Source organism: Homarus americanus, unplaced genomic scaffold, assembly GCF_018991925.1.
Source record: "Homarus americanus isolate GMGI-L3 unplaced genomic scaffold, GMGI_Hamer_2.0 scaffold52806, whole genome shotgun sequence".
NCBI lineage: Eukaryota > Metazoa > Arthropoda > Malacostraca > Decapoda > Nephropidae > Homarus > Homarus americanus.
This window is the reverse complement of record NW_024720773.1, coordinates 4,867,638-4,890,991: the sequence shown is the minus strand read 5'-3', so window position 1 is coordinate 4,890,991 and position 23,354 is coordinate 4,867,638. Positions and strand designations below refer to the sequence as shown.

The window sequence follows — 23,354 nt, the reverse complement described above, 5'->3', positions numbered from 1 at the left end:
ATATATATATATATATATATATATATATATATATATATATATATATATATATATATATATATATATATATATATATATATATATATATATATATATATATATTACTCATTAGAAACTCACTAATAAAACCTTCACTAGCCTCTTAATAGTTTGATAGGTCGGTGGTAGTCGACACATTCCAATTGTGATTTACATATCAATAATATGGTAGTCCTCTTCCATAGCCCTTCACCTTATAATAAATTGCAAAGGTCTTTTGATTTATACTTGAATTATTAAACTCTACAACTCAAGGAACGTGGGAAAAAGGTAGAGGACTTAGAGAGGGTGATTCATTCAGTAGTGTCCATCCCATACCAGCAACAGGATCTGGGGCTCAGTAGAACCTTCTTGGTTTATGACTCTGTGAAGGTGACTGGTTCTTGTTTCAAACAGCTGGTCTGCAATAAGGCTTTCACTTACTAGGTGTAGTTCAGAAAATTTAGGAGTTCTTAGTTAGATGATGGTTCCCCTCCTCATGATTTAGTTATGAAATGGGATTTCATCAAAAAATTTTATCTTTCCACAGTCCTACCGGACAGCACTGAAGCTAAAGCCAGACTTCCCTGATGCCTACTGTAATCTTGCTCATTGTCTACAAATTGTGTGTGACTGGACTGATTATGATGCTCGCATGAAGAAATTAGTTGCCATTGTGGGTGAGCAGTTAGAGCGTAATCGTCTGCCGTCCGTACATCCTCACCACTCAATGCTGTATCCGCTGTCCCATGAATACAGGAAGGCCATTGCCAACAGGCATGCAAATCTCTGTATGGAAAAGGTAAGAATATTTATCTTTATTAACCTTTAATTTCTTGAAAATAAGGACTTCTGCATAACCTCCCCCGAGGTGCTTTCAACCATAATTTTGCCGAGAAATCCCCTCCAAAAACAATGTTAATGTCAACAATACAGTATACATTTACACTGCACTGACTTCTATTGTAGCAGATGAATCTTGTGTTGGAGGACGGGGGACTGCTTACACTTACAATAATATACATAATGTGCAAAAAAAGGTAAAAGAAATATCCATCATAAGGTTAAAGAAGAGAATAAAAAAATTTTATGTGGAAAATTTTGGAGGTTGAGTGGGGAAGCAGAGTGTTGGAGCCCCGTCGCTCAGGGGTCTATGCAAATGGCAGTTGTGTTGTACATTCATTTAGTTATTCCTTCATGGTTTTAGCTTAATTTTTTCATCTAGATCAGGGGTGTCAAACTCACTTGCTATGGCGGGCCAGATTTAATGAGTTCACACTATGCGGGTCATGTAACATAATTATGAGCTCTGGGGATTTAATGAGTTCACACTATGCGGGTCATGTAACATAATTATGAGCTCTGGGGAGTATTGCGGCAAAATGAGGGAGGTGGATACAGGAGCAGGACTGGAGGTGCTGGCTACCTTGATTAGTCTTAGTGTCTGCTACTGCTGCTTCCTGATACTTGGCACTTCTTGGAATGGACCAATGCAGTAAAGTTTGGAGCTAATGATTGAGCTGCAGCTACCTACAGTATTGAATTCAAGTGCACATCAGTAAGTTGAGAACAAAGCCAAGATTTTTTAATGTTCATTACAGAAATGAGCCGTTCATAAACGTGTGCTTCCGAACATGGACATAATCGTCAAGGCAAAACACTTAATCTTGAGATAATTTGGCCCCACATATTGATAAAATGTGCCATTATCAACATTTGAAAACTTGTTTCTCAAAACAGAAACACACCGGAGCTCAATTAGTTCTAACTGAAGATGTTCTGGTACCTCATTAACACCGACAGCGAATGGTTTCTGAAGGGTGTTTAAAGTCGGCAAATCTCACTTGGAACTCGTTCCTTAACTTGGAAATCTTGATTCAGTACTTTTGTTTGTGTTGGTATCAACATGAAGCTCAGGTGTGCCTTGCAGGGACTTTATGGTCGGAAAGTGTGAAAGATTACTATCTGCAAGTTGCCTTTCAAAAAGTGCAGTTTCATCTCAAAGGCATGAATGCAGTCACAAAACTCTGTTAGCAATTTATTGTGTCCTTGCATTTTTGTGTTCAGGTAATTTAGGTGCTCTGTAACATCCACTGTGAAAGCTAGATCTTGAACCCATTCATTATCCTTAAATTCATGCACAGCCTTTCCTTTCTGTTCCATAAGCATACTGTAATACTGTATGTATTTCACTATGCAAGTCATTAAATCGCTTCAATATGACTCCCTGACTTAACCAGCGAGCATCAGTGTGATGTGGCAGTCCGTGTGTGTTCCTCCAAAAAGAAGTTGAACTGTCTGTGGTTGAGACCTCGTGCTTGTATAAATTTCACTGTCATTATAACAACATTCATGACATTATCCATCTTTAATGTTTTACTGCACAACACTTTTCTATGTATAATGCAATGGAAATTATGAAATTGGTGGTTTGGGTTCACAGCTAATAGTTTATCCTTTAATTTTGTTGTCACACCAGCTTCTCTACCCACCATTTGCGGTGCTCCATCTGAAGCCAGACTCAGTTTGTACCCGGTCAACATCTAACTTATCCAGTGCCCCACCAATCTCGCAAAGATGTCATCACCTGTTGTTGTTCCTTTCATTGGTACCAGTTCCACAAACTCTTATGTTAACTGCATATTTTCATCTATACCACGTATAAAAACTGTAAGTTGTGCTACATCAATTATGTTGGTACTTTCATCATGCAACAAAAAATGCATTGAAGGACTTAACTTTGTATTTGATTTGACTGTTAATATTCTCTGATAATTCATTAATTCTCTCGGCATCTGTATTTCTTGAGAGGCTAATGTTTGCTAATGCTTGACGTTTTTCCGGGCAAATTTCTTTTGAAGCCATCAACGTACATTTCTTATAAATTTTCCTTCAGAAAAAGACTTTGGAAAGACAGCTATTTCATGGGCAATCCTGTAACTTACCTTAACTACAGCATCACTGACTTGATGAGCACTTAAATACTGATTGCTTGAACTCTCTAACTTTGTCTTAACGTAACATGACACTATATTTATTATACTTGCGAGCATGGTTAGTGTCGTAATGCCTACGAATGTAGTTATCTTTGGCAACAGTAACCTGTTGCTTACAAACCAAACATGTTGGTTTTCCATTCATTTCAATAAAAACGTACAAGATTTTCCACTTTCCCTGTACTGCTCAATGCTCGTCATTAATTGTTATTTTCTTTGATAACATGATTATGGGCTCAAAAGTAAAAACAATGGACACTGCTGTTGATATTTGCAATGCTCCAACTGCCTTGAGTGACTATACAGGACTAGTACCCATGTGACTGCCCAAGTGAGAGCCCCCTGCATCAGAACTATCATGTCTAAAACCGGTATGCCGCCAGTGGTCGGCCTGTCTCACAACTCGTACAGTTGCATACTTAGAAGCACAATTAATCATTAAAACTATCTCTAATTGCTCTTTCATTGGTGCTGTTGCACTGAGTATTTTGTTCTAGCAAACACCAGACCATTTTATTATGGTGAAGGAAACCCACTAGTCAAAGGGCTAACAACACTTAGCAGGCCGTCGCTCTAGCACCAGATGCGTACTGGACTGAGATTCACAAAACTTCCTACAAGCAGTTGCCTTTGAACAGACTCAATAGAAAAGATAAGAGTCAATAGAATAAAAGAGTATTATCCGATACAAATAGTCTCAACTTTTTACTTAGCTGCTCAAGGTGCAGCTGGAGCAGCCAGTGGGCCGTGGGCCACATGTTTGACATCCCTGATTTATATAGTATACAAATTTTTGTATTGGCACAATTGTTATAAACATAGAGAGGTAGATGGTATGGTTTATGAATGCTGGGAAAGGGGGTGCAGGGAGTCGAGTTTGCTTCAGCGTTTTGGCTTACCGTGTTTTTTTTTTTATCTGGTTATAATTCTTACATTTTTTATATTTTTACAACATGTTCGGTGTCTACGAGAGTAAAGTTAGACTTACGAACAAGCCTCAGGAAGGTAACCTATTGGTAGGTAGAGGAGCACCTGTGCTTGAGAGTGGTGGTACTGTGTTAGATAAAGGGCTGTTAGTGTCAGAGCTACCACCAATTTCCAAAGCCAACTGATGTACATTCTGAAGCAGTACTTGCCACCCCACCCATCCTAGTAGCTGGAGCCATGGCAGGCAAAGGCCTGGTGAGTGGATACCCCTCCCCCTTCCCCCGTCTAAATGTTGATGGGTAGTTTTGGAAATGTCTTGTCTAGGGATGCTGCATTGTCAATATTGGCCTTCACTAGCTATGGCTCCGGCTACTGGGGAGAAGGGGGTAGCATTTACTGCTTCTGACTGTACTGTCGTATATTTTTAGATAAATTAATAATGTATTAAATGATGTTGGGATTTATAAGTGGCAGAGAATCTTGGTTGCACACCTGTGGGAACCTTTACAGTAGTTCAAAGGGATTGTGTATTATCCCAAGAATGTGTTTTCTTTTACAACTTGATCTGGAATGTCGCTCAATGATGCACCGTACAGTTGCATATTTCCTGTAGATATTAGTTTTGTCTCGTGTAAACTTAATTTGGCATCATTAATTTGCCTTAGTACTGTACAATATGAATTTTCTTATTTATACTTGCAAAGTACAGTCTCTCCTCGACTTACGACGGGGTTCCATCCTGACGACCAGGTCGTAAGTCGAAAAGGCGAAAATAATACATAGAAATTCTAAAATGGGTGTCTTTTTCTTCTCAGCAACACGAGAACTCTCACTTTTACGCTTGCCAGCCATTTTAAAGGGATTTCCAAACAAAAATTTTGTCAGTGCACAACGCGATCACTGACGCCAGGACTCGAAAATAGGTAATGTAAACAAATATTTTATATGACCATGGTCGTCGTAAGTCGGGGAGAGACTGTAATCTCTATTTTGTCTATTTTTTTTGTGTGTGGGTTTGGTTTACCTTGTGTACGGTTTTTGCTGAAATCGTGATTGACCATTTTACATTTTCCTCCAGATTAATGTTCTGCACAAACAACCTTACAAGTACCCATCAGAGGCGACGCCCGAAGGACGTATACGTGTAGGTTATGTTTCATCTGACTTTGGCAACCATCCCACATCACATTTAATGCAGAGCATCCCTGGTCTGCACGATAGATCGCGGGTGGAAATATTCTGCTACGCTCTGAGTCCAGATGATAGTACCACATTTAGGTACAGTATTTAATTTTTTATGTTCAATAACAGAAAGGCTAGAGCAAATAAAATTAATGAAAAGAGATTTTATAAAAGTACCTTCAGTATTTACTTTTGGCACAAAATACTGTTAAGATACAATAGTTTATAAGATATATGTGAACAAGTTCATGCTTGTTCAAATAATGAATGCAATGTTCATCCATTTTCCTCAATGTAGAACCCTTAGTTTTCAAATATTTTTTTACTTTAATATACCCCCCTGTAAATGTTTTTTGTGTGTAACCTATAATTTTTACTAATAATTATATATTATTTTGTCTCTTTCTAGGAGTAAAATTAACAGGGAGGCTGAACACTTTATTGACCTTTCACAAATTCCGTGCAATGGCAAAGCAGCTGACCGTATAAATCAGGATGGTATCCACATTCTTGTAAATATGAATGGCTACACTAAGGGCGCTCGTAATGAAATTTTTGCTTTACATCCTGCACCTGTTCAGGTACGTGTAATTTATAATTGGATAAAGTTTAAAATACTGTACAAGTTCTGTTTTTTATATAAAACAAATCCAAGAAACTCGTCCTATACCGAATTTTGTTCGACATAAATGAAATAGTTTGGTATTTTTAGTCCAGATAAATTGTCACAATGCCAGATTTTTTTATATATAAAATGTAGTTTGGTAACACGAGACTTTAATAAACACAAAATATCATACAGAAACACAGATATTGTACAAAAAGTAGTTCTATATTACATAAACAGCTCCTTACTTGGCTGCTGGCTGGTCAGCTGTTCATCTATATAAACAGAGCATCAGATATTTAATATGACGATAAATCATCTGAGGCCGAGTGTGGGATTATTTGAGCAGAAAAATTATTGATTTACTTTACAGTAAAATGATCCAGCACCAAATGAACCTAAATGATATGGGAATTATGGTGATATTGCATACTGTTGTCTTAGGGGGTCTCGGGACTGGAGGGGCAATTTTCCACTCGGTCCAGCCAGTAACCTGCCTTTCCTAAATTTTCTCCCACACACAGTTAACTTGCCACTCCTCATTTGTTCTTATTTTGTAGTTTTATATTATATTTTCTTTATTTCTAACTCATTTTAGAGTGTTGTATTACAGTATTATATTTGAGGAGGGGTTTGGTAGAGAGTTGTATATACAGTAGAGTAAAGCCAATTTGTTGGGAATAGAAAGTTGCTACAGTACTGGAATCTGTGGAGCAGTCCGGTAATAGTGAAGATCAATATAGAGATTTTGTTTAAAAGAGTTGATATGTAGTAAAACATTCAGCTCTTGTTTCATGAATTTGACACCATTTAAAATTAGGGAGTTGCCATTACAGTTAAAAACTTTTTTGGTGGAAAAAATTTTTGATTGTGTATTATTAAGATTAAATTGTTTCTCAAATAATGTATCTGCTCAAAGAATTGAATAGTATGTTCAATAGGATTACAGTATATGGACTCAAAATTGTGCAAAAGTAAGTATTTAATGATTATACTCTGTACTTTGGAATACAGTGCTTGGCAGATGTAATACAAGAGAGAATTGTGATAGGTAGGCATGTAAATGATAACAAAATAAAACAAGTGTCATATACCTCATACTGCCTACAAATCCGTGTTGTGTACAGTACTTCAATCTGCCAACCTCACACACACACCAACACACTTTCTTGACTCTTTCTTAGCCCCTGTGGTAAGAACATGTGGCTCTTTTCTTTTCATATTGTGCATGAACCAGTTTGTAATACAGTATTAGAGTGATTTTTACTCTTTTCTGAATATATCTATGGTCCTGTGCCTGGAGTTAAATGTCCTCAACTGAAATGGAAGAATTATAAGCAGGAACTACAGAGTATATGATCTTGCTCTTATTTTGCAGAATTATATTATATTTTTTTACATTATTATTTTGTATTTATTTAAAAAAAAAAAAAATTTCAGGTCATGTGGTTGGGCTACCCAGGCACTAGTGGAGCCCCTTTCATGGACTACCTCATCACTGACCGTATCACTTCACCATTAAGGGTGGCATCACAGTATAGTGAGAAGCTTTCATATATGCCTGACACCTTCTTTGTTGGTGATCACAAAAACATGTTTCCTCATCTTCAAGAAAGAGTTCTTCTTGACTCTATTGTAAGTATTATTATTGTTACTACTGTATAAACAATGGAGAGTGTGGTTCTGGATTGTGTAGTTTTTAAGAATGTGTGGGTGTGTAAAAAAATCCGAGTACCGGTCCAATTAAGCCACAGGGACGTTATTACAGCACTCAGAAGGAATCCATTATTTGAACATACATAGCAGCAGGGAGGCACAACTGTTCAAAACAACAACCAGCAATATTATAAAAACTCGTACAGGTTCCCGAGTCCTGATGTACGTATGTATAAGGCATGGATGGCCTTGCGCAATGTGAGATAAAGTGAACATGTGCAGCATACCTTTGGCAATGAAGCGTATATGTTCGTGAAATCCAGTTCGTTATCATAGGTAGATTTAACAATAAGTAAAAGGGAATAGGTTCCAATTCTTTGTTAATTTGCCCTTTACATATACCATAGAATATATGTAATATGAGGCGCCGAATGTGACAAGATGTTAAGGGCCAAAAACCACAATCGAGAAAATGTGCTTAAAGTTTGGAAAAATTCAAAATTATGTAACTTTTTAATCAATGAAGAAATAGAGTTCATTCAAGTGCCATTGTGTAGAACTCTTAAAGCTGATTTTGCAGATACTAAAGTCATTAATTGAAAAGATTGTTTATTGTAATAATTGCATTGTTTTTTGATGGGTAGTGTTTGCAGTTTCATTAATATGCATTGTTAAGGTATAATTTTCATTACATGGAAGCAATAATGTATTGAGCCCACACCAGAAAGTCAAAGGTCATTGTACTGTTTTCATAAAGGCAAACAATACCAGGTACAGTATTACCAATATTTTGACCGGGGGCCAAATGCCAAAAAGTATAATTAAAAAAAATGCAGGTAGTTTTAGTTATTAGAAAAATTTCAGTAAACAATGACTTGTATTACCCTCCTTTTTGTTGTTAGTTTTTCTCTCAATGGCTCTCACTCCCTCCTTTTTGCCGGTTGGAAAATAAAATAAGGTTCAAATGTTATCACATATCATACCTGGACTCTCTCTAGCTAAGAAACTGGAAAATAATGAGTCACTATGAGCAAGAGAGGCTACGATTGGGTGCAGTGGGAGCTGGCCCCCGTCCACCTTGCTGTAGAGACACTTTTACCTACCTTCACTAATATGGCTCTCAGCCTTACAGATATTATGCTTCTGAGGCAGTTTTGTTTTTCTTCAGATAAGGAAAGGTTGGGGAGTACAGATAATACTATAACTCAGTTGGGGGTGGGGGGCACTTGTCTCATTCAGTGCCTCATAGAATATCGTAAAATACATTTGCACATATTTTATGTACAAATAATAGCTCTTTCCGCCCATGAACCATCCTTCAGGTGATGCCGAGAGTTGACTAGTTCAGCGAGCCAGGCATCAGCTTACTTTAGAGCCACATGGCTGCTACACTGTGTATGCCTTGACATTACATTGGGGAGAGCGTGACTCATCCGTACACCACCCACTCTGGGGTTCTGTTCACACTTGTGTTTTTTTTTTTAATAATTTTCCTTTCTTTCTGTCACATAAGAGTACTGAAATGATTTTCACACAACTTTTACAATTTATTACTTGAATCAGTGGCAACATGCATAGCCATCTCAAGAACACAGCTGTCTGGTGACATGTATTGTGTAGTGAAGATTATGCAGGTGTGTATGGTACCCACTTTCACTGTCAGTGGAGATGAAATGGATTGTTGCACTTACAGTATGCATTATCTCTGGAACAGAATTTATTGCTAACCATAGGTAGCCCCTTTTAAGTAAGATGTTTTTTGCTCTTTGGTGCCTTAACCGAATGTACATTACCCCCTGTACCTGCTTGGGTATTGTTCTTACAATGTGTTATTAACATGTCACAAGAGAACAAGCATGTCTGCACTGAGTAATTGTCAAGTGCAGACTGAATACAGTGCTGTTGTTTTGTTGCAGGCGAGACCACACGCTCGATGCTGTGTTGCACCACAACAATAATATTGACCCAGTATATAATTTTTCACATTTTTAACTAATTTTTCCAAGATTCGTGTCTTTACTCAGGTGGTCCAGTACCCAGGGTATTTACTGTATTTGTACAACGTATTCTTATAATATATCGGAAGATTCAGTGCAGTATAGATTGGGTTGTACCCGGTTCACTGCAATTATGTGATCCTGGTTGTGTGAATATGTGCCCAGCACTTGCCCAGCAGACAAGCTAATATTTTAAGAGGAAAATTCAATATCTAGATGGGAATTTGTGAGGTGATGCGTGACCCTACATGTTTAACCGGGGAGATCTGTCAATGGGCCGCTTGTCAGCAGTGTACCAGGATTAGTGATCTATGCCGTATGTCAGGTGCAGGTAATTTATGTGAACATCAAGCTGCCTCTTAGTCAGTCAGTGTCAAGTTGTCAACATTTTAAAGGAACCATCAAGCCAAAGGCTGTAGATGTGTTACTGCTAACTGACACAAGATTATGGTGGGGTGGGGGGGATTGGTAGGTAGGGTAGGTGAGAGGTGAGGTGACAGGGGTTATGACATCACATGATGAGTTACTGCCACAAGTGATGTGTGAGTTGACACACGCAATTTATTTGAATGCTTTGGGATGCTTATTTTATGGGGAGCGTCCGACTGAAGCACAAAATTCGTTAATAATTGATCAATCATTGTCAGTTTCTTAGGACACCAGATACATTGTTGCTATACCCGTGAATTGGTTCTCCCTAATCCCTGGTACCTGATATTTCCCTTATATTCTTATCAATTTTCAAACTCCTATTTCTCCATAACTTCTCACTAGGTTACGTTGAAATTCATGTGGAGTATAGGTAATTTACTACTCTTGAATGTAACATATAGATACTTCTGATTATTGCTTTTGTTTTGGGTGCATGAATTTTTTCCTAACTTAACACCTTTTCCTCCAAATACAGTATTTATAAAGATAAATCAGCAAATACTGTATAAAGAAAACCTGTATGTTCAGCCATGCACAATGTTATTCTTCCACTTAATTATTGTTTTATTAGAATGGGCCCATAACTGGCCGAGCCTTAGAGATTTAAAGGTTAGAAAAACTCATTCTGAGATACGGGCCAATAGGGTGGTGCGAGAGCAACAGACGGTCGAACCTCTCCCTCGCTTCTCTTGTGTGTAACTGTGGCATGCAAGACTCTGGTTCTGCTCTTAGGGTGATGAGGTGCCCGATACTGATTTTTACCAAGTGATTGGTATTACTTTACACCAGATTATTATACTTTCCTGCAACTTTTGTTATGTAAACAGAAGGACCCTTTAAATGGAGGGGGGTAGAACAATCATGCATAGCTACACAAATATTACAAATTACGCAATCAAAATGACATCGGCAGATAGCCATAGGCAACAGCTTTTCTCAGGATTTTTCTGAATATTTTCTCAATTTTCCGATTTTCATTGTATTTTCAGCTGGACGCTCCCCTTAACTTTTACAGTAAATTTATCAGGGCAAATAAAAAAATAATCTCGGCAAGCAAGTGTCAAAAATCTCTGGCCAGGGACAAGTAAATAATGTTCCACATAATCTGCACAGCCTGGTTCAGATGCTGTAAATTAAATGATATTCATTAATTCCTTAATTGCATTAAACATACACCTTCCTTCCTCCTCCTCTTCCTTTTCCATTATTGTTATGAGGCATCATTTTTTACTTTTCAGGTCAACCCAAAGCTGCTGAACAATGAGCCCATCAAAGATAATGTGGCAATTATTAATACAACAGATCTTAACCCTTTGATTGAGATTGCTGAAGTGCTGACTGTCAAGGAAGTGGTGAAACCAAATACTACCAAAGATTCTGTAGAAGTAGCAGTAACTGTTGCTCAACTTGCCACAACAGCACCTATTGAGGTGAGGTATCATGTTTTATTTGTATGTTTAATGCTTAGAGAGTGGGTCTGCAGCTCAGTTGGTAAAGTTCACCTTTCAAGAGAATCAGTTTGAATCCCACCAGACCAGAGGATTGGGCTCCTTCCACATAGTAGGAAAAGGCTTGGATGTATGAATATAATTAGATTATGTATTTTATACATTAGTTGGTTGAGTAACTATATAAATTATCTACATTGGCTTGGTATTGGTTTAAGAGTAGCTATAACTGGCCTTGTGATATCCACTTTGGGTGATATTGAACTGGAGAGGGCAATACATTAAGTCTTTTAGCATGGCAGTTAGTAACCATTCTTAAAAAAACTATTCAAACTCTTTGCAGTCAATGATTCAGACTGGTTTGGCCCAAGCCACGGTGAATGGCTTCATTGTGCAGAATGGCTTGGCCACCATACAGATGAACAATAAAGCTGCTACTGGAGAGGAACCACCTAAGAACATTCTGGTTACTGCACGTAAACAGTATGGTTTGCCTGAAGATGCTGTCATCTACTGCAACTTCAACCAGTTGTATAAGATTGACCCTTCAACTCTTCAAATGTGGTGCAATGTAAGGAAACATAATGTACAATAATTATATGTGTGTCTGTGTAAGGATGAAGAACAGTATAAATGTATGGATAAACAGCAACATGTATTTGGTAACGTTTTGACAAATGTCATGTCATCATCAAACCTCCAATTTCATTGTAAAGAAAATGGCACTGGTAGCTTTTGTGGAGACTTGAGTGACCCCGAGTTGGTGGTTGAGAATCTTAAAGTTTAAGAATTTGGGCGTGATATTCTGCTGATGGCAAGCTGTCGGGAATTCCAGGTCGAGTTGGAGCTTCTTTGCTCTGTAGTTAAGTCGTTCAACTGTTTGATACAATCTAAGTGTTGGTGGGTCATATCGTCTGATTATAACTGAAGCAATTGACTCTCCTCTGGGGAATTGTATATAAAGGAAGAATAACAGAACCAGCAGTAACATTTATTTTATATATATTTTTTTCTGTAGATTGGTCTTTCGAGATATTAAAGAAGTTTAATGTATTACGAGGGACAGGTGTTAACTGTTACCCGTATATGATTGATTGATGTACGTTCGATCAGTTTTACGATGTTAAAATATTAACACCAAATACCCTGTACCACTATGCGATGGTTCGGATCACATTTACGATGGTTGTTGTCCGATAGCTACCCGAATGGTTTTACTGCATTGTCACTGCTATGAAAAAGCGATGTGCAATAACTCATAATATTCTGAAATATGGCAATGCAATCTCTGAATGACGTAACACGTGTAACCCACTTGAGAGGCACTATCCACCCCCGGTGACTGCCTGGCTGAGCAGCTGAACTGTGTCACATCGCCCAGAGGATGGTTTGTTTGTGGAAGAAGCTAGTCTTTCTTTGTGACTTAGACAGTAAATATTCTTTATTGCGAACTTCGTTCCACTCGTATCTTGATGTTAATGTTTTCAAGGAGTTGTATCTTTACAGACATCAAATTCGGCATTAAAGTGAGTCAGAACTGGGCATTCTTAACAGCTATATATGGAACTGTTTGCGATATATCAATATTCATTGAATGTTATGTATGAGCCAACAAGCTGCAAGCTGGCGGGGTATGTGCTGTCATAAAAACAAAAAAGCAAAAAAAGCACTATAGGTAATGCAACTCCCTGTCAGGGAAGATATTGGAAGCATAATGTTGTATTAGGTAGACCCTGCTGCCATATGGCATCACGAAAATTTTGACTCAAGTCCCAGGTTGCTGATCTGACTTTCTGTCTCATTTACACACATTTGCAGGGTCTCAATTGTTTCTCTTACTTTGACAACACAACATACATATATTGTTTCTCACTCTTGATATTTTTTTTTGTCTATTATAATTGTTACTATTATCATTTTTATTTCATATTTTTTTTTAATGAATTGTTATTATTACTATATTTTCGCCCCCCCGGCCCTGATTTGGGTCAGTAACCTGTGCCCGGGTGGGCTGATACCAGTAAGAAAAGAAAAAAAAGTAAGCGAGAGCTACGAACATATGACTTATGAACACCAGTACAGGTAACCGTGAAGGTGGCATGTAATTGTGTGGTTGAGTTGCCGAATCGTCACCCAGTAACACTTGGAGTGGGTGAGGCTGAGCTGTGTGCTAAGTTATTGTTCAACTCAATTTTGGGTAGATATTTTTTTTTTTACTCTGTTGCATGCTCACACAATCATTCATACAGAATGTGGAAAAAAAATCATAATGTCAAAAACATAAGGAATAAACATTTCTTACATGCCCGGAAGTTAGCGCACACAGCGAGGGGAATCGCTCAGCTGTTCTCCGTTTTGTGTCCCGTAAAGCGATTGCTTCATCTCTTAGTTGTTTCCTTTACTACCATCTGTCCACTATGAACAATGTGTACTTTATATTGTTTAATATCCTTTTATTTACATTATTTGTCACCCTGTATAGTAAAATTCCACCTCCCAGAACCACTCTTCAAGGAGTTGAAAACATAATTGTTTTATAGCATCAAGTGCCACCCTCTAATGAAAGCAGGATGAGGTGTACTAAATGTTTAAGTTAATAGCAACCATTAGTTTCATGGGTTAGTCTGGGAAGCAACCAGTAGACGTGATCAGTAAAATTAGGGGCTCCTTGGCTGGTTTCCTATAAAAGTGGAATTCCTAGTATAAATCCTTGATATTTTGTTTATAAACATTTTTGCATTTCCCAAAATAATGTGCTGTATTTATTTTTCTTAGATCTTAAAGCGGGTGCCCAAATCTGTTGTATGGCTGTTAAGATTCCCAGCTCATGGAGAAGCAAACATTTTAGCCCAGGCACAACACCTTGGAGTTGGACCAGGACGAATTATCTTTTCTAATGTTGCTGCCAAAGAAGAACATGTTCGTCGAGGACAGTTAGCAGATGTTTGTTTAGACACACCATTATGTAATGGCCATACCACAGGTAAAATTATACAATTATTTTATTTCATTGTCATTTACTTTTAATCATATTGGTTTTTATTCATTGTTTTGAATGTGTTAGGAGTGATAATATTATTCATGGTTCATCCACATAATAATCCTTCCCTGCTTAATGCAAGGTGACCAGAAATTTTTATTCAAATTGTTTTCCTTCATTCTTTGTCATTTTATTTTTATTGCTGCAAAAGTTGTATTCTCTCATTTTATATTAGGAAATAACGAGTGCATCTATAGAGTCTCCCCCCGCCCCCGCCACCCCTGTATGCTACCATAATTTTTTCCACGTTTGTTTACTGTGTGTTCCAGCTCATAGTCTGGTTAAACAGTGTTACTCGTTCAGCTCGGTTTTTGTCCATAACCCTGAAATTTAATTTTTTTTTCTTTTAGATGATTATTTCATTTTGCAACAAAGAGCATAAACTAAGTGATTTGTTTTGAATGTGTGAACAACAGTTATGTTACTACAATATAAATTTATGGTGTTGGGGTTGTAGTTGGTGGTAGTGAGCACATCTTATACAGCATAATAAATAATTTCATGCATTCTTCAATATGGTATAAAAATTTGGTGTGTTTTTTATTTAAAATGCAGTTTATCAATAAAAGTAATGTATAGACACTATAAAGTGTTGATCTCTGACCCTCGGTGTTAGCTTGGTAAAATTCTTAAATTACATTATAAGTATTTCAAACAATTTCTTTCTTCAATAATTCATGATGATGTACAGTACAGTATTTCATTCTGGAGTCATTTGGAAACCATTGAGGTTTTAGTCTAGTATTGTTATTATTGTTTATGAAGTGTTCAGACTACACACATCCTGGAGCTGGCACCAGTGTGGCATCTTTACGATAGAATAAAGAAACTTCATGGGAAAAGTGTTGTTACTTAACCCAATTTGCTTTATTCTTGAATTAAGAAAGTCATTCTCTTCTGTACGGGTAGATAGTTTCCTTTAGGTCACCTGTGGTAACAACCTACATCATTTGACTAAGGTTCATGTTTTATAACTGTCTTATAAGACGAGTACAGCCAAAAACTTCAAATATAAATTTGGCCGTCATCTGATGTCACGTCTCTTTATACTCCTGTGTGTGTGTATATATATATATATATATATATATATATATATATATATATATATATATATATATATATATATATATATATTTCAAAACATTGTTATACTATGATGTATACTGTATATAAAAACACTGTACAGTATATTTTAGGTCAGACAAGTTTCATAATTAAACATTTTTATTTTGTTAAGTTTACCAAATATGAGTTTGTTACAATTTTTTTGATGGGAGTTTCTGATGGTGCCGAGTGTGTGTTAGGTGATAATCTCACCCTGCCTGCCATCATATGATTTAAGGTTCACATTTTATATTTGGCAAATAAGACGACCCAGGAAATTTCATGCACATATCACTTTGTTCATCCAAAGCCTCAAAATGGAGAGCCAGTTAACTTAAAAGTCCCAGTTGAGTTAGTAAAAAAATGTGAGAGAGAAGCACGGGAGTGTGATGTGTTAATATCAAGATTAACCATTTTTCAGGTATGGATGTGTTATGGGCAGGTACACCTATGATCACTTTGTCTGGAGAGACACTGGCCTCACGAGTGGCAGCCTCACAGCTTCATTGTCTGGGAACCCCAGATCTTGTGGCCACTACACGACAGGAATATGAAGATATTGCCTGCAGGTTGGGAAATGACAGAGAATAGTAAGTAGCATAATTTAAATTGACCCGTCTGGTTTTTGTGTCTACCAGTATTATGGGAAGCTATTTTCTGATGAATAAAAGGTAAAGTGCATTAAGTTGCAAGTTCCACATACACTTGGGACTGAAAATATGGTAATAGGCTGAATGGTTAAGGTGCTACCAATCATATATATATATATATATATACAGGATTTGTTAATTTTATAATTATTATTGATTTGTCACCATAATCCTGAATGTGAGAGATTATGCAAACTTTTATAAGTCTTATGTATTCTTGTGGATATTGATTTTTATTTATTTATTTAGTTTTTTGCAATGCTAATTTAAACCTTTCTCAACAGTCTTAAAGCTACACGTGCTAATGTGTGGAAGGCTCGCCTGGAGTCTCCGCTGTTTGACTGCAAGACCTACGCCCGAAATCTTGAACGCCTCTTCAAGCGAATGTGGGACAAATATGCGGCAGGAGAGAAGCCAGACCACATTACGGAGTGGTAGATTAATTTAGTCTAAGGAATAAGTACTGTACTGATGTATAGAAAGGACTATTTATTCACAACCAATTTGCATCCAATCACTGAATATATGCACTGTATCCCTTTAAAATGGTTTTGGATGACCATGGTAAGTCTTATCATTAATCATTCCATTACCATTGGATTGAGTGAGAAACAGTGGGAGGTTATGAAACTTATATGTGATACTGCTCTTTCAAATTCACGTCATCACTGTCATGTTCTTCGTCAGTTCAAATTCGCTGTTACTTGATGTATAGCAGCCAGTCAGTCATATTGTCACTAGTGGATTTCAGCTTCTTTGTATGTCCAACACACTTGTGTCATTTACACTTGTATCACTTGGATGTGGATGTTTTCTAGCTAGCTGTATTTGATATTTCCTTGTACATAGTACTATTTGGTGATCACTTGGATTGTACACATATCCAGGCTACAAGAAATGGACGATCATTAACTGAGAATTAGTTGATGGACTGATATGTTGGACAGGATGTATATAGAAAATTTTCATGTAGGTTAAGTATGCATCAAAAGGCTCAGGATTTTTTGAGTGTTAGTTTTTCAAATACTAATTTAATTGGCAGTTTGATTCTGCCTGCTAAAGCGCTGTTCTTGATACTTGTTCAGGCCTGGTTGCACAGTGTCAGTTAAATACAGAAAGACAGTCTTTTGGGTTGCCATTCATAAACACAATGTTAATGTTTTGCAATACAACTAATTAACCATCTTACCCACTTTGAAGATTGTGCACCATGAATTATGAATATGTAGTGTTGAAACCTAGCTTTTTAGCACACTGTAAATATTAGAATTCAGTATCAGTGCAGTATTTTATTTTTTCTAATTGCCCTTGCAATTTTTATTGCAATTTGCCTTGGTCAAGTTTCAGTAGTCCTCTGTGAATCTCGGGAGACACTCAAAGGTACACTTACATTATTGGGTCATAATTGTAATTGGTATCTGTTAATTCCAAAATTAGTCACATTACCCTCATTTACTTCCAGCTTCTTGCTCCTCAATATTCATCCACCTTTTTGTCCATGTCCTTCCTTTCTAGTCTCATTTCACTTTTCTCCTCCCTCCTATGTCTTTATTTCTCCTCTTTTCCATACTCTTTTGTCTTCCCTCCTTTACTGGTGTATATCTTCTTATGAAGATTAGTATTCATTTTTGAATCCTTGTAGTTTTAATATATTAGGGTGAAGAAAAACCCATGCAGGAAAGGACTGATTCTTAAGGTTACTTTATATTTAATCCTACCCTACAAGTTCCTTACATAGTAATGTGATTTTTAACCATGTTATGGTGTGTGATATTTGGATGTTTTTGGGGTAAAGAGTGGAATTGATGCTTATATCTTTATCTGCCTTACTTTCTCACTCGTGAAGTGATGATTCTTCAAAGAAGACAGAGGATGGTTCCCACACACACACACACACACACACACATTTTTTATTTAATTGTTTGGGCATTCCATTTTCATGTATGCAACATTGTGGTTATTATTTTTTCCATGTCTCTTTTGTTCCAATTGAACACAAGGTTGGGCCACAAAGCTAATGGGCCAAACTTAAAAACAAGTTTGATTATGCCTGGATTGTGTTGCTTTCGTAATTTTTAAAGCAATTTGAGGGTAATAAACGTAGAATTCCATGATAGTGTATATGAACATTTATTCAGACTATTGTACATGGGCATGGTAGTGGCAAAGTTATTGGAGTGGCCTCTTCTTCAGACCATACTGAGTAGCAAAATGGGCCTAACAGCTAATTGTAGGGATTAAACATGTGTAATTTTCTCTGCTTCATTTTATAAGTAACTCAGTGTATTTAAAGTGATTTAGTAGATGTAAAACTGACAGACATGTTAATGGAGATATATCTGTATTATTAAACCCTAAGTACATATTCCCCTTAAAAGAAATATATATATATATATATATATATATATGTGGGGTCAGTCTTCTCAGACAAAATACCAAAGTTACGTTTGGGTTTTTTGATTTACTAAATGTTTATTTTTTTTAAGTGCCTCTTGAGTGCATCTGCTGTAACTGATTTTTTAAGGGTTTGTGTGCATGGAGTGACCAGAATTATTCAGTCATCCTCTGATGCCTTGTAATAATTACAATCACATCTAGTCAGACAAAATATTAGATATGTTATGGAATCACCTATACCATCATCTTTTCAGTGAAAAATACGTAGTATCAACACATCATATCACTTTATTCATACATACATATACTGAGTACTCAGCTGTGTCCATGGCTCAGGTCTCCCCTTTACCAGCAGGATCAGTACAGTAGTTTACAACTGGGTCGAGATCTGTTATGAAGTCAAAATTCCATTTCATTATTTTTTTCATTTACATTAAATTCATACTTAATACAGTTACTACATATACACAGACAGATATTGTACTGTCAAACAGGGGTTTTATATGTTCAGCTTGAGGTTTGTCACTGAAGATTCCTAGGACTAGCTTGGTACCTGTTAGCTTTGTCCTAAACATGAATAGCATCTTAAACTTGTTTAACAGTTCCTCCAACAACCTTGTGACACATTATAAAATGCTTTTATTTCCCATGAAAATTAACTTTGCTGAAAAGACACCTCAAAATATAGGAAATAATTCATTGTCTCAATTTGGAGTAAATTATTTTGACATTGTATTGTATATACAGGAGTACCATAAATTCCATGACCTGTCTAGTTTTCATCAGTTGGTACAGTACATCTCAAAGACTGTTCCTGAAGGGGGTTATGTTATATGAAGGTAAGAGGATCCACTTCTAAGCTATTTGTTTATGAACTTCAAGTCAGTTTAATTCATATTCCAGTATCATCCTTATATGGTTTATTAAGAAACTGTTGCCGCCATCACTTGGTGGGCTTCACGTGTTCTTTACACAGTTGCCATAATTACCACCTAGAAAATACTTGTATTGTATGCACATAGGTAACAATAACTGGGATTCCATATCTTAAACGTCAGTAATTGATAAAACATGCAACTGGTAATTTTGGATTTGTTGATTTTACCTCATAAAGATAGATTACTCCTGGTAGACACTATACTGTAGTTGCTGGAATGTCTGAAAGCTGAAGAACATTCTGTCAATTAGTATTTATATTATATATATATATATATATATATATATATATATATATATATATATATATATATATATATATATATATATATAAAATAATGTTTGTGTGTGTGTGTGTGACAGTTTTTTCATTCCCCACTTCAGGGTACTTCTGTAATTTTAAGAGAAATATTTGAATAAATAAATTTGATTCACAGAGTGTGGGTTGTTAGCTGTCAGTAAATTTGAAATGGTATTGTCAATTTGAAACTTTGGCAGTGTGATTTATCATTACCTGGACTTGCCCATATACAATATATACATTTATATATTTATATTTTTGAATGTAGGAATCCACAACAACAACTGGGCATTCCTCTTATCTTAATGGCTTCTGTTTCTGCCCCTCAATAGATATTGAAGTGACAAACAATTTTCTCCCATTAAAACTATCAGAGTTGATTTTGTAATCCAAATTGTACACATTTAGGTTTTTATAATTTTCATGTGACCCTTTTAATTTTGAAAAGAAGGGGTATCTTTATTTCTCTGTTTCTTGTTCAATGCTTTCTAAAAATAAATACAAAGCTTGAATTGTATGTTTCAGTACCCTTCTCATGTACACTTGCAGGGTTATATATGGGATCACTCTAGGAGAGAGAGAGTGAAAACTCTCCCCTGTAGGAAACCATTATATGTACAGTATAAAGCAACACTAACAGCATATGGTAAACCATATTTATCTTGTAGATTAGGATGATAATGCATAACTTGTTTTTACATCTTGGGGTCGTCTGTGTTATTTTCATTACACATTTTCCTCCATTTACAAGTGTGCCACTTGTTAAGGAAGTGGCATATCATTTAACAACTAATGAATTGAAGACTTTATTCTTGTTTACATTTGTCATCCATATTGTGAGCCAATATATTTGTCAAGCATTTCTTATTTTTCATTGTGTTTTAGTTTAAAGTGGTAATAATACATGACATAATTCATATCTTCTGCTCATGCAAATATACTGTAAGGAATACATTGGTAGGAGTTTTGATTACAGTATTTAATACATTTGAGTCTTGTGGAACCAAAATAATCCAAGATCATCTCTTCATGCAAACACCTTAAAGTAAATAGTAAGTCTTTTGACCAGTAAAGTCCAATTTTCTGTTGAGCACTGTTGGCACATACTGTACTGGGCATTTGATTGTAGCTGAATGTGCCACAATGTTGGTCGAGTATAATGTTTTAAATGACCTCGCACTCGATACTATCAACATTCATTGTCAGGTCATTTCAAGAGCTCACAACTCTTTAATCTAAAGTAGTTACCTTTGTAAATTTTCTGTACTGTACTTGTAGTTTCTTTAACCTGAAGCTGTGACTAAAGTGTGGAGTGGTGACCATTTGCTGCCTCCAGGAGTCCAGATATATACATGATTAAAGCACCACTTGCCCTTCTATAGTATAAATTATGCAATTATAGGCCTTCTAACCTCTGTTAGTATGTGAGATGCTTAAACACGGGCACCAGTTTTATTCAGTTCTGTTATTTGTACTGATACACGATACAGTATCTTCCTTTCACTTGTGGAGATTAGAAAATATTAGAAACCTACATTTGAGTAAAATATTATCTCCACTTTTTGTACCACCTTCACCTATGGCAGGGGATGTGAAATACAGCAATAAATATCCATCTTTCTGCGAGGTGTGAATCTTGTCAACATAATACTGTACGGTCCCCCAAATAAATAGAATTGGATTTAAAAAAAAATGGGCACAGATTTTAGATGTAATCCCACTAAATATCACTCAAGTTCTATATGATATTTTTTTTTTATGAATTATGGTGTACCTTGTCGCAGTTCGGATAGAACATCCTAGACACTTGCTGTTAATTAGTCTAATGGTTACAAGGGCAGCAGACAAGTAGATGTTAATCCACCTCCAAGATTTCATTACATAAGAAATTACATGGTTGAAATTGAAAGTAATTAACTAGGGTAAACTTCAATACTGTATCTCAATCTTACAACATGGTCATTTATTCACTTATTAATTTCAAGAACAATGTGGTAGGTAGGTAAATTAATATCTAGTCAGTAAAATTGTCTAACAAGTTAATAATAATTCAGCATGTACTGTACACAACCTCCAGAGTTTTATTTCATAATTTTTATAATTGTATTGAGGTAATAGTGTAATTACTAACCCTGTTGCATGCTTAAAGACCTTATTACGAAGTTGTTGAAATGCAGTAATAACGTTATAACAACAACTTACAGTGCAGTAATACAACCAAGGATTGCCCAAGAAAGCCTTAAATGCTCATTATTCAGCAACATTAAATACTGTACTGTATAAATAAATCTACAGAACAAGTTAATGGAAGACAGATGTGCATACCAGATAATAGACCGACTTCCATCTGGCTAATTTTTTGCTGATATATGGTAGAAAATACAGACTAATTAGTGGCTAATTGAAACTGGTGAATCTTTTTCCAGAAATAAATTTGCATACATTATTAATGCAAAAAAAATCACTTTCTGCAGCTTTATTAGCTACCGTATGCAGGGTTTAGTTGCAAGTCCTTTACATTTTTAAAGAACACGGTTTTTGCTTAATCCTGTAAACCAGGCACTACTAAATTATGTCCTCAAGCCTGTGAGTTTAGGGAAGGTGGGGGGGGGGGTCTGAATTAGGTGTTGGTATTAATGGAACTGTCAAGTATCGTGGCACATTTTGTGACTTCACTTATCGTCTCACTGTTGAAACTGAGTATGTACCTGTGTGACCTAACATTTTCATAGTTATAGGTGGGCCCTTATAGCCAATGCGCAAAGTAAGTTTTTCTGTCCCATATTGAAATCAAGAGCAAATTGCTGTCTATTGTAACATATTAATATGCATGGATTAGAAATGGATGACATTATATATTATTTACAAGTTACAGAAATGTGTCCATATAATTAGAAGCGAGGGAATAATAACAAATATTAATGGGCAAAGTTGATGGTAGGAGAGCCATTGGGAGGCAGAGACTGAGACGGATGAATTAAATAAAAATTGGATCACCAGAGAGAGAAACAACCCGAGAACGTCTAAAGGACTGGTCGCCAACTCTCAGATATGAGGACGATACTCTGATTGAAGCTGTTAAACTGTCAGAAATAATTAAAATAACACAAATTTTACATAGTTTAATAACAAAGACTAGACAATCTAATAGGTATACCTGTATATGGTCAAGGAAATTCCAGATATAGTTATTAAGCAAGTTACAAACCTCGAAAAGGATCTCTAGAGTCTTCTTGTAAAATTAATAATTGTTATTGGTGTTACCTTAAAAGTTAAAGTGAAATTTAAACAACGTAGGATTTATGGAAAGTTCTAGTAAAATACAATACTGTGACACCAACTTACTGTACGTGGCTTGGAAGAGGATTTATCCGAAGAACTAAAAAAAAATAATTGCTAATGAATTTATGTCTTCAAATATATATTAGTGACATATATAAAATAATGATATACATTAATCAAAACGATGAATGATATATCCCGCTATATACATAAAATAAAACACCTGCGCACCGTGGTGGTGAGTGTGAGGATCTGTCGCTTGTGAGGACCAATGAGAGCGAGCCAACTCTACCCTGTCAGGAACACTTCCCAGATGGCCATTGGCTACAAAGCGTGCGTGGTTTATGCTGATTGGTTGTTTTTAGTAACCACGCCTCCCGG

The 23,354-nt window shown here is 36.2% G+C and overlaps 1 protein-coding gene across 1 annotated transcript in view; it reads left to right on the top strand.

Moving 5' to 3' along the window:
* The window catches only part of LOC121860914 (UDP-N-acetylglucosamine--peptide N-acetylglucosaminyltransferase 110 kDa subunit-like), a 71,982-nt gene extending 51,779 nt beyond the window's left edge, over positions 1–20,203 (top strand). The window contains 9 exon segments of the mRNA XM_042358291.1: positions 569–820; positions 5,020–5,219; positions 5,533–5,704; positions 7,171–7,365; positions 11,054–11,245; positions 11,607–11,834; positions 14,039–14,246; positions 15,829–15,997; positions 16,342–20,203. Of these exon segments, the coding sequence (XP_042214225.1) occupies positions 569–820; positions 5,020–5,219; positions 5,533–5,704; positions 7,171–7,365; positions 11,054–11,245; positions 11,607–11,834; positions 14,039–14,246; positions 15,829–15,997; positions 16,342–16,495 (1,770 nt within the window). The 3' untranslated portion in view covers positions 16,496–20,203.
* The last annotated feature ends 3,151 nt before the right edge of the window (positions 20,204–23,354 follow it).